Below are 17,195 nucleotides of genomic sequence, written 5' to 3'. Positions count from 1 at the left end.
GATAAGGACAGGGAAAGATCACTCACCCATTACCATCAGAAGCAAAACAGACTCAACTTGGGGAAATTAATTTAATTTGTTACCAATCAAATCAGAGTAGGATAATGAGAAATAAAACCAAATCTTAAAAACACCTTCCCTGCACCCCTCCCCTTTCTCCCCAGGCTTAACTTTACTCCCCAATTCTCTCCCTCCTCTCCCCAGCAGCACAGGGGGACGGGAATGGGGGGTTGGGGTCAGATCATCACATGTTGTCTCTGCCGCTCTTTCCTCCTCAGGGGCAGGACTCCTCACACTCTTCCCCTGCTCCACCGTGGGAGACAGTCCTCCATGAACTTCTCCAGTGTGGGTCCTTCCCACAGGCTGCAGTTCTTCACGGACTGCTCCAGCATGGGTCCCTCCCATGGGCTGCAGTCCTTCAGGCACAGACTGCTCCAGCGTGGGCCACCCACGGGGTCACAAGTCCTGCCAGAAAACCTGCTCCAGCGTGGGCTCCTCTCTCCATGGGTCCTGCCAGGAGCCTGCTCCAGCGCAGGCTTCCCACAGGGTCACAGCCTCCTTCAGGCATCCACCTGCTCCGGCGTGAGGTCCTCCCCGGGCTGCAGGTGGATATCTGCTCCACCGTGGACCTCCCTGGGCTGCAGGGGGACAGGCTGCCTCACCATGCTCTTCCCCACGGGCTGCAGGGGAATCTCTGCTCCGGTGCCTGGAGCACCTCCTCCTGCTCCTTCTTCACTGACCTTGGTGTCTGCAGGGTTGTTTTGCTCACGTATGCTCACTCCTCTCTTCAGCTACAGTTTCTCTTGCACAGGTTTTCTTCCCCTTCTTAAATATCTTATCCCAGAGGCGTTACCACCACTGCCACTGATGGGCTCAGCCTTGGCCAGCGGCAGGTCCGTCTTGGAGCCAGCTGGCATTGGCTCTGTCGGACATGGGGGAAGCTTCTGGCATCTTCTCACAGAAGCCACCCCTGTAGCCCCCCTGCTACCAAAACCTTGCCACGCAGACCCAATACACTATACTTGACTGAATCACAAAGAAATCAGCTGATCCTTTTCAAATGCTTTAATTTTTCTCTTCAAGAATTTCAAAATCTCTGGAAGTTACTATTCTAGTACCTGTGGCAGAGTTAGCTGTGCAAGTAAAAAGAGCAATTGCCACTACTTTCTCCAGCACTGCCACCCGCAGTACTGAAAAGTTCCTTTGTATCATACTCTACGGTTCTTTTCTGGAAGACATGAGCTCCCTAGTTATCATATGCGTATTTCTTTCCAAGTTTGGAATTCATCACTCCTTTCAAAACTCCTCCTACATATTCAATTCAAGGAACATATCCAAGATGGAAATGCTTTACTTTACTCATCTTTACTCTTCTCTCCAGCAGCCTTCTAGAAATCATCATTGCTGTCCAATAGTTAATAAAACTTCAAAAATTAGACTCCTGTGTTATTCCTCCTGCCTAAACCCCTCCACTCCACATCTTTTCTGCCCAGAGTTGGAAATACTGTCATGTCTCCCTTTCGCTCTTTCTCTTGAATGAATCTATTGATTCTTCTTAAGCAGGATTTTTTGCACTGCTTCCAGGAATTCTTCCATTTTGATCTGACCTATACTTCGTTCTTCTTCAGACAGCATAATACTTCCACACATTAATCATCCACCTTATTTGCAATTCATCTTTACTAGCTCTTTTAATCCCTTAACAGCCTTAGGAGCTTTTGTACACATATTCAAATTCTTCTTTAACTTGGCTTTGTTGTTCAAGTGCATTCATTTTCATTAGCTATATGATATCTTCATCCACACAAGCAACGTAACCAGCTATACCTTTCACTGTCTTCTTCTCACCCATATCCCAAGTGCTGCCTGCTCCTGGAAATCCCACTATCTACACAGTTCAAAGAATCTAGAAACCACGCACAAATCTTCAGACTTTCATCCATTCCTGCTCTGCTTTAGGGACAAATTTCCCAGGTGACCTAGAAATCTCTACTTTTGTATCAGTTCATGCTTTAAACGTAAAAGCTGAAACAGAATAAATTTAACCCAAACTAGATTGGTAAATAATGCTCAACTTCATCATTCACTTTCAAATTTTGCTTTTTTTTCCTTTTATGTCCCCTACCAACTCTCACTATATAGCATTTCTCACAGCATGCTGGTCTTCCTACTTATCTTCAAAGCTTGCAGAACTTTTGGATCTATACATGTTAAAAGTAGGGAGAAAAAAAAGAGAAGAAAGCATAGACTTGATCTGAAAGTAAGACAAGAAATGCCACACACACACAAAAAGAAATCACGAGAAAGTACCTGCAATTCACTTGTATAAGACAACTTACTACATGAAACTGCCAAATGCAGGATGAACACCGTCCTTTTCACTCTTCAATATTCCATTACTTGAAATAACATATCCTATCTATACTTGACATACTGAGCTTTTCCTAGGCTGTATCCCAAGTATACTGCAGTTTAAATGTACACAAGACTAAAGTACCAAAACAAGATCAATTGACTTTAAGAAATATCATTAGTACCTGCTTTCTAATCGGATCTGATAACCAACTGTCTGGCCAACCTTTTCTCTTCTTTCTGCTGCCACTCTTTCAGCCACACCAATAGCTGCCAAACGTCTTGGCTGAGTGCAAAATATACGACACGGAGTTCCGTTTTTGTAACATTCGTCAAGAAGGAACTGAGGGATCTGTAAAGAAGTGGTTTAAATTTACTTTTTAGTTTGATAAAGTCATCTCTCTTTTACCACGGTGAAACAATTTAACTGCGTCTCAATATTACATAGGTTGTGAAAGGATTCACAATGGGATTAGCATTGCAAACGTACTTGAAGGGGCAGGAAGGCAGAAAAAAGAAATTTCTGATTTCAAATTTAATCTGTTTCAGAAAAAAAAAGTTGAAGCTTCTCTTACTTCAGAGAAATCTATAAAAAAATACCTGTAGGTAATATTTCGTTTACAACACAATAATATTCTACTCTAGAAACTAAGAAGAGAGCTAGCTTTAGAAGGAAAAGGGCTATACAAAATCATAGCTACTCTCCCTGCAATATTTTATATCATTTTAACGAAAAACTAGTATCTATCAGAAAATTGTGCAGAACCATTCGTGCTTTTAGTAAGTATCTGCTGGCTTAGTATTTCAAAAGCAAGAAAGTGAATTAGAACACAAGACTTTTGACTATATAGGAAAACAGAAGCCTTAAAACTAGCATAAAGAAATCCCTTACGACATAAGTATTACAAAGTTGGCGTGTTTTGTATAAATACTGTTATCTTTTTTATTTCGTTAAATAAACTTACTTGAGTAGTTTTTCCTGATCCAGTCTCTCCTACAACCAAAACAACTTTATTGTCCTTTATTATTTTGACAATTTCTTCCTGTTTCTCAAAAACTGGTAGGGATTGCCTGACGGAATCAAACTCCGATTCCCCTCTTTTCACTGGAACCTGGGGGATACCATTGTTAAGCCGTCCACTTGTCTTGTTCACGTCTCTGTTTTCTGTGAAGTTAACAATTTACTTAGACAGATACAAAAGAAAAATAAATACTAAAAAATTTCTTTAAAATCGTACATAAAAACGAACATTCCTAACTTTATATGCATCCCTATAGATAAAGTGACAAACCCATCACACATTTAAAAGCCATATTCATAGTGAAGGTCACGAAGAGCAAAAATAGAACAGAAACTAAAGCCCAGAAAAGCAGCCTGGCGTATTTGCTTGGCCTTTGTATCATGTCCACACATTCACACCTCCACAGTTTGTCTAGAAATATTCACTGTACAGTTAAACCTTTAAGTTATTCCAAACTGACAAGCAGGACTTCTGAGAAAAAGGTACCTTTACTGTGATTCATCTGCCTTCTTTCTCATCCTCTCTGATCTTTTATGACCTCCTTTCAGACAGTCTTACATAACCTAATGCTCTAGTCTGTAAGATTTGTCTTAAATCATACAAACTGAACCATGCTGTACCTAGACCCCTGGACCCATACAGCACAGTGCAGTGTGATGTATTAGAAAGCAACGCATTAGTAGCCAAAGAACCTGCACATCTTCAGAGGAGACTACTTCAGATTCAGTATTGTAAATGCTATTCCAGAATTCCTCAATAATTATTTTCCAGAACAATGAAAAACTTGCTGTAAATTCAATTATATGTATTTAAGGTGATAATCAGATTAATATATTAAATTACAAGCACCATCTTACCAAGACAGACACAAATTAAAAGAGCCAAAAACCATTCTGGAGAAGTGAAGAAAGATAAATTTTACACTATTCATTAGTTTATATGTCTTACATCCCTAAGGAATTGCTTTTCAGTACTTTTATTACAGTTGCCCTCTGTTCATTGAACAATCCTATTAAACAACTGAAACAACTGAAAAAGAAAACTAGCAAAGGAAGCACTTAAAGCATGAACTATCATAAATCAGAAATATCCAATGAAACAAGGCATACTGGTACAAGTGTTTTCTGTGCGCTACACCCAGCTTTGTGCACAGAAACACAACGTAACTCTTACACTCATAACTGTTAAAGCAATAATCTTGTTGACAGCACTGTTTAAAAAAAAACCCACAATATATCAGAAGTTTGTATTCCAGTGAACTCTTTCATATTCTAGAAATCAAGAAGTCCAGAAAGTAGTCTTAGGGACCAGATCTATTTTAGAAGACAACGAAACAAAAAATAAACTTATTTTATCAAGAACGTGAATTTCTATAAGCAGAACAGCCAGCCTCATTTTCTCATAAGGGTGTTCTCATACAGCAGTCATGGTAACACTTCTCTTTTCAATCTCACCTCATGGAACTTGTAGGAGCTCACATTTCAGAAAAGTGCTTCCAAATAAATTTGGCTGGAACTAGCTTGAAGATTCAAAAGTAACTTGGTGCAAGGCAGGCATTGGAATGTGGGTGACATGACTGCCTAAGTTTCTTATGACACTAGTTATAAACCCCCCTATATTAACAATTAAAAGTCAAGAAAATTAATGGGTTTGTTTTGGGGGGAGGGTGTCAGCTGGGACAGGAGAGGAGGCAGAAAAGAAAGGTTTTTGTTTTGTGGTTGGATTGTTTGGGTTTTTTAAGCAGTGTTGATTGACAAGTCCATATCAGAAGACACACTGAACATACCAGATTCAACAGCACATGCATTTCCTCGCTCTGTCTTTGGCAGAAGTTCTGTTCGTTCTTTATTTGTGACAGGAAATCTCTGAATTAAACTCCGAACAGTATGTTTCGTACTGGGAGCCAAGCCGCAAGTCATTACTGCCTGTGTTAGTTCTGATCCATCCTTCTTCCTTACAGTCAGGTATCGATTTGCTCCTTTCCTGGAGGAAAAAAGAAAAATGTATTTTAGGAACAAGTAACTTATTTACCTCTACGTAATCAACTTTGACCATAATTTTTTCAAGATGGCCATCAGATTACTTTCAAATATAATGTCATAACTAGAAAATTGCAAATAATGTCCTATGTAGCATAACACACACCAAAATAACAGAAGCATCCACAACATCCATCATCAAACCACCGCATTCACACACTGTAGTGCAGCACTGCAGACTTTGGATGAGTACACTGAGCACAACTTTACAATTAGGCCTCCATAATGTAACACTGTTATGCTACCTTTCTCTTGAAGGTCTATCACTGCATTTGCTTCCCAAAAGACAGCCAGCTCCATCAATCACTCTATCAATCAGTACTGAGAGGTATGACACAAACCTGATTTCTAGAGTAATTTAAGGGAGTTAGAGGTTAAAAACCAACAAATAGACACAACAGACAAACAAGTAGCCTTCTAGTGATATTCCAAGCCTTAATAAAATCCTTTAAAACAAATTAAGATTCCCAGGATGTTCATTTTCAAAGATTTACAATGCAGAATTAGAGCCAAAACACTTAATCATAACGCCGCATTTGTTCTCAGACTGAAGTCTGATACTGAAATGCAAAGAGCTGTTGTATATAGGTTTGAAACTGAACTATCTTGTGCCTGAGCTACAATGACATATCAACACTTTGAAAATTACTTCTCAGGATAAGAACGGAAGGTCACCCTACAAGCCCAGCACCCTGTCCCTGGCAGGGGTGGTATCGTGGCGTGTATGAACGGGGTGCAGGTACCCAGGAGCTGGCAGGGCAGCCTCTGTGAGGAGAGGCCCGGGCTGCCCTGTATGGGACACAGCTCGCTCCAACAGACCCACCACAAGGCACAGCTGAGCCCCTCAGTCATGATGGTGGTGACTCTGTAATAATGTATTTAAGAAAAGGAAAAAACGCTGCACAGCAGCTGCGAGGGAGGACTGAGAAAAATCTGAGAAACAGCCCTGCAGATACCAACGTCAGTGAAGCAGGAGGGGGGAGGAGGTGCTCCAAGTGCTGGAGGAGAGATTACCCCGAAACCCACAGAAGAGACCTCAGTGGAGCACATTTATCCTGAAGGAACTTCAGCCTGTGAGAGAGAGACCCCATGCTATTTTCTCCCCACATCCTGTTGAGGAGGGGGAGTGACAGACCAAGCTGGCTGGGCACCTGGCAGTTGGCCAAGGTCAACCCACCACAACATGGCTGCTTTCTAAGTTGTTGGCTTGGGTTCAGCTCTTGGTCAATGCAACGCAACATTTCAGAACAGCAAAAATACTAAAGCTGGAACAGTACTTGAATGTGCACGTCCAGGGAAAGGGAAAGGTTAGCAGAATTGGAAAAACAAACTGCAATGCTTTCCATGACTATGCTCCCAGTCTTCACTAGTTTGTACCTGAGCAACTTAGAACCACAAAATCACAGAACCATTGGGATTGGAAGGGACCTCTGGAGGTCATCTAGTCCAAACCCCTATGCAAGCAGGGGCACCTTGAGCTGGTTGCCCAGGACCACGTCCAGACAGCTTCTGAATATCTCGAAGGAAGGAGACTCCACCACCTCCCTGGGCAACCTGTGCCAGAACTCGGTCGCCCTGACAGTGACAAAGTGTTTCCTGATGTTCAGAGGGAACCTCCTGTGTTTCAGTCTGTGCCCATTGCCTCTGGTCCTGTCACTGGGCACTACTGACAAGAGCCTGGCTCCGTCCTCTTAGCACCCTCCCTGCAGGTGTTTATATACATTGATAAGATCCATCCCGATCCTTGTCTTCTCCAGGCTGAACAGTCCCAGTTCTCTCAGCCTGTCCTCACAGGAGAGATGCTTCAGTTCCTTCATCACCTCGCTGGTCCTTCACTGAACTCTCTCCAGTACATCCACGCCTCTCTCCTACTGGTGATCCCAGCACTGGACACAGCACTCCAGGTGTACCCTCACCAGTGCTGAGTAAAGGGGAAGGATCACCTCCCTCAACCTGCTGGCAACACTCCTAACTGGGGGGGTAGGGGGGAGCTGGAAAGACAACCCTGATGTTGTACGAGCAGTGCTCAGCAGAAGCCCAAATGCTGGTGTGTTATCAGATGCAAGTGTTATCAGCTACAAGTACAGAGCACAGCAACTCAACCCCAGCCAGACCCGACACAGTACACTCATAATGTCTAGAGGAAAACGTAATAGCTATGAAGAGTCTATAGTAAGTTTTCTGTAAGCATTCAACATATGCTAGCTTAACTCAAAGGAAAAAACTAAAGACACAAAATATCATCCTACGGTGCCCAAGCAACAGCTTCCCTTATTTTTCCACTCTGTGCAACAAGTGCAGATACAGTAATGAATATTAACATCAAAATTATACCCTAGCTAAAAAAATCAGTTATGAAAGCCAATCATGATCAAGCTTTTTGTCCTGGTTTCAGCTGGGATAGAGTTAATTGTCTTCCTAGTAGCTGGTACAGTGCTATGTTTTTGAGTCAAATATGAGAAGAATGTTGATAACACACTGATGCTTTCAGTTGTTGCTAAATAATGTTTAGTCTGAAGTCGAGGATTTTTCAGCTTCTGACGCCCAGCCAGCAAGAAGGCTGGAGGGGCACAAGAAGTTGAGAGGGCACACAGCCAGGGCAGCTGACCCAAACTGGCCAAAGGGGTATTCCATACCATGTGATGTCATGCCCAGTATATAAAAGGGGGGGAGTTGGCCTGGGGGGGATCGCTGCTCAGGAACTGACTGGGCATCGGTCAGCAGGTGCTGAGCAATTGCACTGTGCATCACTTGTTTATTCCAATCCTTTTATTACTACTATTGTCATTTTATTAGTGTTATCATTATCACTATTAGCTGCTTCTTTTGTGTTCTATTAAACCGTTCTTATCTCAACCCATGAGTTATACTTCTTCTCCCGATTCTCTCCCCCATTCCACTGGGTGGGGGGAGATGTGAGTGGCTGCGTGGTGCTTAATTGCTGGCTGGGGTTAAAACACGACACTTTTAAAGACTAATCATTTCAAAAGTTATTGCAAGCATAAATACTGAGGAAATCTGGGGAGACTAAACATGAGTAGAACATTTGCATTTATTTTAAAAGGAAATTTATGTTTCTGAAATGTGCAATGCATTATCATAGTGAAAAAAAAAAAAAAAAAGATACAGTTTAGGTCTTCCCAGCTCAATATTTCCTTTTTCTCAGCTATTTAAATTTCAGTTCAACTATTCTCCAAGCTTCATGTCACCCTGAACACTCCACATTTAAAAAAAAAAAACCAACACAAAACAAAAACAGGGGGTGATTGTCCCACTCTACACTGCACTGGGACGGCCCCACCTAAAGTACTGTGTGCAGTTTGGGGCACTGCAATATCAGAAGGACATTAAGATATCAGTGTCCAGAGGAGGGAGACCAAGATGGAGAAAGGCCTCGAGGGCAAGACAGGAGGAGCGGCTGAGGTCACCTGGCTTGTTCAGCCTGGAGAAGAGAAGGCTGAGGGGTGACCTCCTCGCAGTCTACAACGTCCTCAAGGGGGGCAGCGGAGGGCAGGTGCTGATCTCCCCTCTGTGGTGACCAGCAATAGGACGCGAGGAGATGGAATGAAGCTGCATCAGGGGAATTCCGATTGGTCATTAGGAAAAGGTTCTTCACTGAGAGGGTGGTGTGTCACTGGAACAGGCTGCCCAGGGAAGCGGTCACTGCACCAAGCCTGTCCGAGTGCAAGGAGCGTCTGGATGATGCTCTTAGTCATATGGTTTAGTTTTAGGTAGTCTCTGCGAGGAGCAGGGAGTTGGACTCAATGATCCTTATGGGTCTCTTCCAACTTGACATATTCCATGGTTCTATGAAAACAACGACCAAAACCACCACAGAATCTACTGGGGAGCCACTCAGAGAGACTTGCAAAGCTCTACAAAGAATCAACAAGGATTCAAGCAGGCATACCAGTTACAGTTTAGAGCAGGCACCGTACAACACAAGCATGTTCCTGCTAACCACTTGCACACATCTGACAAGGCTTTCTAACACTCCATGTTCACAAAATATGATGCAAAGGTCCGCAAGCTCAAACAAATTTATTGTCTCAGGCAAATAAATGTAGCAAAAATGAGCTACACAACTCCCGAGACTGGAACAACATTGGAAGAATAACTTCACTTGAACAGCACTATACTTGAGTAAGATCTTCTGAAACCAAGCTACACATTCAACACAATCAGTGCTGAATAGCACTTACTCCCTAATTAAGTATAGATCAGAGAACTAGCATTTTACAATATTTTTGCAAGAATCGTGAAGTATCACCAAAAATGAGGAATAGCAAATGCTGCTACGGTTTTACAACAGTCCACACACGCACACACGTTATACATGTTACTCCATGTATCTGCATTTTTCCTGTATCTTTCCCTTTCCTGTTGATTTGCCACCTGAACTCCCAGGGGAGCCGGATTCTCAGCTTTCATGCAAGCTCATCACATCAATGAACATGGGTTTTCTCTTCAGAACATCAGAGCAGTGTAAGAGAAAGAAACGTCACCATACCTGCATACGAACCCTCTTCTGCACTTCTCAACAAAAGCACTCTCTCGGACATGCTACTCTAGGTTACATTTTACCTGTCAAGGTATGAGATTCTATTCAAAAGCCCTTGGGCACACAATAGTACATGAAAAACAGAACAGATCTGGGTGAGAAGTCTTTTTTATGGAGCCATGAAACCCACAAAACAGTATGAGGGCAAGCTATCTCAAACTAAGCACGTCACAAGTTTAAGTACACCTAAAGCAAAGCGCAAAGATACTCATTTTTACCTTACTTTTTAAACTTTTTTTCTCTAGTACTGTTCCCTGCAACAGTGCAGGGCACGCTAGAAACACAGATCACTTTAACGCTAGTCATGAAACCCCGTACACTGGCAGCCAAAAAAGGCAATAATAAATAAAAATCAGACTCCGACTTACCCTTTACTTTTAGATATCAGTCCGAGAGACTGACAGAGCCGGTGAACGAATGCTCTTTCGGTGCTACTGAAAGAGGAAGGAAACTCCATTTCTGGAAAAACAATAAAAAAAGCAAACATAGCAACTAAAGACGCAGTATTCTTGACATATTACGGCACGGCCGTACCTTCACAGCGGTAAGCGAGGCAGGGCTCGCAAGCAAGCCACCTCATTCGGGCAGAGAGGAGCCGAGGGGAGGCTTCTGCCGGTGAACCGGTGGAGAGCCTCCGCGCCTCGATGTCCGTCACCCCCCACGCCGGGCCTCGCCTCCCCCCGCCGGCCCAGGCCAGGTGCCCACAGCCGCCGCCCCGGCTCCTCGCTGCCGGCCCGCCGCGACGGGCCCGCCCGGGCGCACCTGCCAGGCGGGGCGCCCCCCGCGCCCTTCTCCACCGCGGCCGGGCTGCCGCTACACACCTTTCTCCTCTCCGTAGCGGAACCGCTCCAGGGCGAGGTTCACCGCGATCTCCACCTCCTCGTCGACGCGGATATCCTTCAGCCTCTTGCCGCGGCCCGCCGCGGGGCCGGCGGCGGCGGCCGCGGCGGAGGAGGCGGCCGCGGCTGAGGAGGCCGCGGCCGAACCCTCGCCAGGCTGCCGCGACGAGACGCTACTGGGCCGCGACATGGCGCGGCAGCGAGTGCCGGTGGCGCGGGGAGCGCGGCGGCGGTCGCGCGCTGCGGCTCACGTCTCGCCGGCGGAGGAGCGGGTAGCGTGCCGCCGCAGCGCCGCGACGTCACTGCGCGGGGCGGGGCGAGGCGAGGTGAGGCGGGGGTGGGAGGAGCTGCCCCGCCCCCTCCTCGGCGCCCGCCCGGCGGAGGCTCTGCCCCCATGGCGGCGGAGAGGGCGCGAGCTCGCACCGCCTTCCCCCGCTCGGGGGCAGCAGGGCGCCGCGCGCCACGCGCCCCGCCCCGCCCCGCGGCGGCCGTTGGGCGCCTCTCCTCAGCGCCGGGTGCGGCAGCGGCGTGGTGGAGGCCCACGAGTGGCTGCGGGGCGGCTCTTCCTCGGGCGTGGGAGGCGCAGGGCCCAGGGAGCTGTGGGGTTGTTTTCAGTCACGCACTCCTTTGGGGCGGTTAGCGCAAGTAAATGGTGCGGGCGGCGTGACGCGTTGCCGGCAGCTGCCAGCGCCGTTGCTTGCGTGAACGTGAAAGCTGAGTAACGAAACCTGCCCTCCTCAACTGGGAGAGGCGGCAAAAGTGGTCTCTGCTGACCTAAGTGCAACTAACGCTGCATGCCCCAAACTGGCGTCCGCTAAATACGAAATTGTATTATAAACGGAAGGGGGTTGGGTTTTTTTCATGAGGCTGGTAAAGTGTGTTTCGTTGAAATGGGGTACAATTGGCAGTGACTACAAAGTAGCACTGGTATCTGTCTGGTCATAAATTACATAATTGAATTGAATGACATTAAATGTAGGTGGGTAAGATCATTGCAGTCCTCGGCCTCTTCACTGTGAAGTGTTACTTGCCCTCGATTTTGTAAAATGCAAGTAATTTTTCAAGATGGTACTCCAAGGCAAATTGTTTAGCCATTTAGCATTAAGGGGGATTTGATGGTGTCTTGAGTATTCTTTAGGTCAGTAAATAAGCCTTTGGCTGAAACGATCCTCTTTTCCTGCTGACGCCACACCAAAGATATAAAAAACAAACAAACAAACACCACCCCCCCCCCAAAAAAAAACCCCAACTCTTGGCCACGACACAGGATTAACTGTTGAAGGTTGCTACTTTGGAAATATCATTCAGTCAGAAGGAGAATACTTCGAAGAAGAGCAAACTTCCTCAGGTGTGAACTTAAGTGGAGAACTGAATAAATAGCAAATAAACACTCTCTGATGCAGCTGCCTGAAAAATGTCTCTTAAGAGACCTCTACCAAAGCCCTATACAAAGCTCACTTCAGCATATTTCTGCACTGAGAAGTGGCACTGGAGCTGAAGGTTTGCTCTGTCGTAAGGTTGTTTTTTAAATTTTCTCAGTTTTTTTAATCCAGATACCTTCCTATACATTTTCAACCGAAGTACTTAATGCTGTTTCCTTATAGCTGTTTCTGTGACATTCAGTGCTGTCATGTTAGAGCACATCACATCTACTATGAAAAATTAAACTTTTAGCTTAACAAGATAAGGAATCCTCTTACCTTCCTTAGTATCAACAGTAATAAATGATAGATTGTAACTCGTTTGAGAGAGTCACATCAGAAATCTTTAATTATGAACCCAGATCTCTCACCAATTCTTATGTCTTAACAGCATCATCTTGCCTTCCTACAAGGAAAGCATGTGATTCTGCAGAATGATTCCTCAGGGCCTGTTCTGATCTCAGTTTGCAATCTTGTGTATACAACAGCTCACAGAGATAATAACTAGCTGTTATGTTAGGTCTCATCTATATAGTGAAGAGCGCAAGGAAGCCTGAGTGCATCCTGCATAACAAACTTCTTGATACATAGCTTGCTTCTTTCATTGCTCTGTTGACTCTCCAATGGTATTAAGTGTGAAAAAAACAGGAACCTGCAGTCACTCAGGTAAAAAGACATGACTCAAAGCATATAGTCAGGATACACATGGAGAAAGAAAGAATCATTTTTATATATTCCTGCTGGAAAATAAAGTTGCAGCCTGAATTCACAGCTAATGTAACTCTGTTGGTACCACTATGCTAGAGGTTAATCTGTCTTTAGGAGTTTAAGACAGGAACTCATAAAATATTAGTGAAATAAAGGGAAGCCTGACTCAGTAAACTAATAGTGTTTGAATTTAACACATTGTAAAGATGAGTGGAGCGCTGGCACGCTGAGCATGATTTAAACTATCTGCTTGCTATATATTTTTGCTATAAATATACCTTAAAAAAACCCTCAAACAGCCAATAGATCATTCTTCCCAAACTGCTGAGACAAATTAGAGGGGTCAGCATTTAGGTAACAAAACCCACTGAACACAGAGTAGTTCCATGCTACAGTGAAGCAGGAGGAAGATTTTCTTGAGAAGGAGTTGTCACCCACATACTGCATGCTGCAACAAGTGCTGTGCCCTGCTAACTAGCTGATTGCAATCCGCACTGAGCATACGAAAAAAGTGAAGACAGAATTGTGCCTTAAGCCCACGTCTTGGGGCAGCTGGGCAAAGTGGTCTCCTGTTTTGGTGAATTTACTTCCAAAAACACTGAGGGTGATTCTGGACCACCTTTGAGGTTGCCCTCCAGCTCCGACTGGCCTATGTGCAGGCGATGGCCCTGGGAAGGAAGAGCAGCAACGTACTTTCTGATGCACGTGGGATCCAAACACGCTGACACTAGCGTGGCATAGGGCATGTCTCGTGGTGGTGTAACACAGGTCCAGCTTCCCATTAGTTATGTCTTCTTTCAGGCTTTTGAGAAAGGACCTTTGCAGACAGGTCCGTGTCTACCAGCAAAGGAAGTGCTCTTCTGCATTCAGCCAGATTTTCACTCAGTCTAGCATTCCAGCTCCAGCTCAGGTCCATATTAGATGCAGAAGTACAACAGGAACACACAACAGATCGTTCTGAAAAACATATACACGGAACAGCTTTTGTCTTTGTTTCTTTCCAAGTTCTTACACATGGTGGTTTATATATATTCTTTATACATTTTCTGTTAATAAAAATTACTAGCTGTAGATTTTCTTATTAGAATTAACAACTTGTAAGACTTTTTAAAATCGTTTTTCATGGTTGGCCTCAGAAATACCTTCTGGCTCAGGCTTACACAAAACAAATATCTCCTGGAGTAAGAATTATTTCCTTCTATCACCATATGTCCAAATGCCCATATTTTTTTTTATGAGAAGCATTAAGAGGCAGCAGGGTTTTATGCTAAAATATGCTAAAATCTGCATGTTCAAATACAATTATGCATTTTTATCTTACCCTTCTCAGAGGTACTTAGGTAGCAGTTTTTGCTGGCTTCCTTTTACTTTGCAGAATATTTTCTCTCTTGTGAATACTATAAAATTCCACAAAAGATGCCACTACTGAGAGAAAAAGAACTGTGAAGTAAGTTTGTAAAACAAAATTATCCATTATGTACTGTGTAAGTGTAGTGTGTCAGATTTGACTGCAAAATAATTAGTCTTTTTGTGAATTTTTTTTTAAGAATTTAGTGTTGTAAGACTTGTTATCTCTTGAAATATGATGCAAGAATCACTGATGAGCTAATATTACTCTGCAAGAGCAGGTTAGTGAAGGAGCACAGGATTTCTTTTTTTTCAGTTCCTTGATTACAAAAAAGGCATTGTGATATGTTTTTATTTTAGGCATCATAGTAACTCTGAAATCCAGATAGGTATTGGCTGTTATGGTTATTAATGATGCCATAAAATGAGATACATACTTACGCGTACTTAGGGAAGTATGGCTAATGTGAAATTATAATGGGAGGTATTTGTTTAATAAATAACCTGTGGTGAAAACGGGCATCTGTTGCTTTACTGCGCACAGCTGTATACACTGCCAGTTCCCCAGAACTTTTGCTGCTGATGTGGGCTGTGTGGTTGATTGCCTCCTCCCCATTTATGTTACCCCTTGTATCATGTACTGACACATAATTTCTTGTTCATCTGTCTCTTCTATTGCCCTTATTTGCTTTATTTTTTATTTATTTTGGAGGCATAAGGGAAAAAGTCTATTGATCAGTTTAATCAATGGTGTGTCAGTGTGTGTGTATAGATAAATATCTACATGTGTGCTTCTATCTGTCTGCTCTCAGTCCTTCCTTAAATAATGTTTGAACCTTTTGAACACTATAAACAAAAAATGAAGGAGGGGGTGAAAGTCTTAGATGCCAAATTCCTCAAAGTTTCATGAAAATGGGCAATGGAGTAGAAGATAGAAATCCTACTCCTATTCGACTAAATAGAAAGGCTGCAGCATGAGCTCACAGTCCTTATTACATAATGGAAAGACTTAAAAAATGCATCAAGTCCAGGTTAAATTTTGATCAAAGTTTGTGTCTTATTAACTCTAGAAAACCCAGCTAACCACACATCTCTGTTAGGGATTCATGGAACCAATTCTTTTATTCATTGCCACTCTTCTACAAGTTACACTAATTTTTTCTCTGCCCTCATTCACTGCCAAAACATGTCCTCACGAAGGGTTTCAGGACAAGGATGGTAGGAGGCCTCAGAGGCAGGGCATCTGGTAACATCCAAGTTTGTTGGCCATAAGGTAAAGAAGAAAGTGACAGGCTATAGTTTAAGTCTGCAGCCTTTTTCCTCGAAAAATACTGCCATGGCTACTTACATTTGAGTCTGTCTAAAGGCACAGAAGCTGTGTCTGCATGCACAAACCACACTGTTGTTCTGAGCCAGGACCTGGCAACCAGAGGAATTCAAGGAACCATCCTTACAGACTCACACTCCCAGCTCACCTCTATTTCTGAATCATTTGGCTCACTTAGGTGTCATTTTATTTAGGTTCCAGAATAGGAGCTTCTTTTCTTTTTCTTTTTCTTTTTTTTTTTTTCTGAATAAAACATTCAAAACAACTGTATGAATCTAGAAGGTAAAGTAACATTTTTCTGTTCAGTGGAGAGAATTGCTGTTTATCACTGCCTCCTGTTCCAATTTATGAATAAAATTATGTCCTCTACCCTATTTTGGAGAGGGGAAAATGCTTAGGTTTTGTTTGTTATATATTTTTTGTTGGTTAGGAAAAAAGTTATAAAACTGCGTTGTCTAGCACAATTCCCTGTCTTCTATGATAAGATACTGTTTGTCAAACAGATTTCACAATATGAAATCTAATGATGGGTATGCACTTTTTGTTGGATCTTAATGAGTTTTCTTTGCCTATTTTGGGCTTCATTAGCCCATTTTTGTATTCTTTCCTTTTTATATCTTTTCCATTGTCAAAAATGGTACCTTTTGATACAAAATAGAAGCCATGTAACTGTTTCCTCATTGATGGGTTATTTGATGGTCTTCCCTTCAAGATTAGTGCTTTGAAACCAAGTTGTAAACCCAGGAATATGTCATAATCTTTACTTATAAATAATCTCTCTCTAGTAATAATCATATATTTGTCTTTGGTTTGCCTATCCATATCACGATCACCCTTTTAAGTATGTCTTACTACTACATAGTACAATTGTCTCTACTATATCTAGGGTTTAGCTTTGAAATGTAAAGGATATTAGCTACAAGAGGCTTAGTTAGGGCATCATCTGTTTCACCGTAGCTGATTCAAAGTATATATTGTCTGTATAGACACCCCACTGACCTTATTGGGGATTTTTACTTTACCTTGAATACCCCATAACACCTGTCACCCAAAATCACTTTCAGTTCTGCACAAATCCTGCATGCTCAATAATTTAAGGCAGAAATCTACCATAGCAGCAGCAAAAGGTGAGCAATATTATACATCAGTATCTTTTTGTTCTTTGTAGTTTTCTCCTTTAATATCCCGTGGAACTTGGAAACTCCATAAATACTGATGTTGAAGGTTACACGGTTCTCTAATTTATTTTGTCATTGCAGAACTACCTCTCTCAGATCCCCATTTAGAGCAGTCCAGAGCTTGGGTTGTTGAACCTTCAGGGGAAAACAGCAACCTCCTGTGGAGCCCAAGGCATCTACAGAGTTCAGCAATATATCCAGAATGAGGGCTGGGAGGGTTCCCAACCGGGTCGAATATGCCCCAGTTCTTCCAGCTACTGTCTCTACTACTCCTCCCTCCTAAAATGAGAAGCTGTAGTTTCCAGGGTGAGCAAATGACAGAGGGCAGGAGGGAGAGGGGAATGATGCTGCACTAACAGATTTTACTATGCCTGGAACATATCATAAAGGCAGCAAGAAAA

At 43.3% G+C, this 17,195-nt stretch overlaps 1 protein-coding gene across 9 annotated transcripts in view; it reads right to left on the bottom strand.

Annotated features, from left to right (window-relative positions):
• YTHDC2 (YTH N6-methyladenosine RNA binding protein C2) overlaps window positions 1–11,082 on the bottom strand; it is a 42,573-nt gene extending 31,491 nt beyond the window's left edge. For 4 of the 9 annotated variants that reach the window (XM_052776641.1, XM_052776642.1, XM_052776646.1 and 1 more), the window contains exons 1-5: window positions 10,796–11,081; window positions 10,343–10,433; window positions 5,161–5,357; window positions 3,318–3,517; window positions 2,538–2,704 (exon numbers count right to left, since the gene is read on the bottom strand). In XM_052776641.1, coding sequence (XP_052632601.1) covers window positions 2,538–2,704; window positions 3,318–3,517; window positions 5,161–5,357; window positions 10,343–10,433; window positions 10,796–11,003 — 863 coding nt within the window. In that variant the 5' untranslated portion in view covers window positions 11,004–11,081. Of the gene's footprint in view, window positions 1–2,537; window positions 2,705–3,317; window positions 3,518–5,160; window positions 5,358–10,342; window positions 10,434–10,795 lie in introns of those variants that run through there. The other 5 variants (XM_052776645.1, XM_052776644.1, XM_052776649.1 and 2 more) reach the window with 3 other exon arrangements.
• Between the last annotated feature and the right edge of the window lie 6,113 nt (window positions 11,083–17,195).

The sequence above is a fragment of the Harpia harpyja genome, chromosome Z (assembly GCF_026419915.1).
Source record: "Harpia harpyja isolate bHarHar1 chromosome Z, bHarHar1 primary haplotype, whole genome shotgun sequence".
NCBI classification, from domain to species: domain Eukaryota; kingdom Metazoa; phylum Chordata; class Aves; order Accipitriformes; family Accipitridae; genus Harpia; species Harpia harpyja.
The sequence above is the reverse complement of the archived record's forward strand: the minus strand, read 5'-3'. Positions and strand labels throughout refer to the sequence as shown.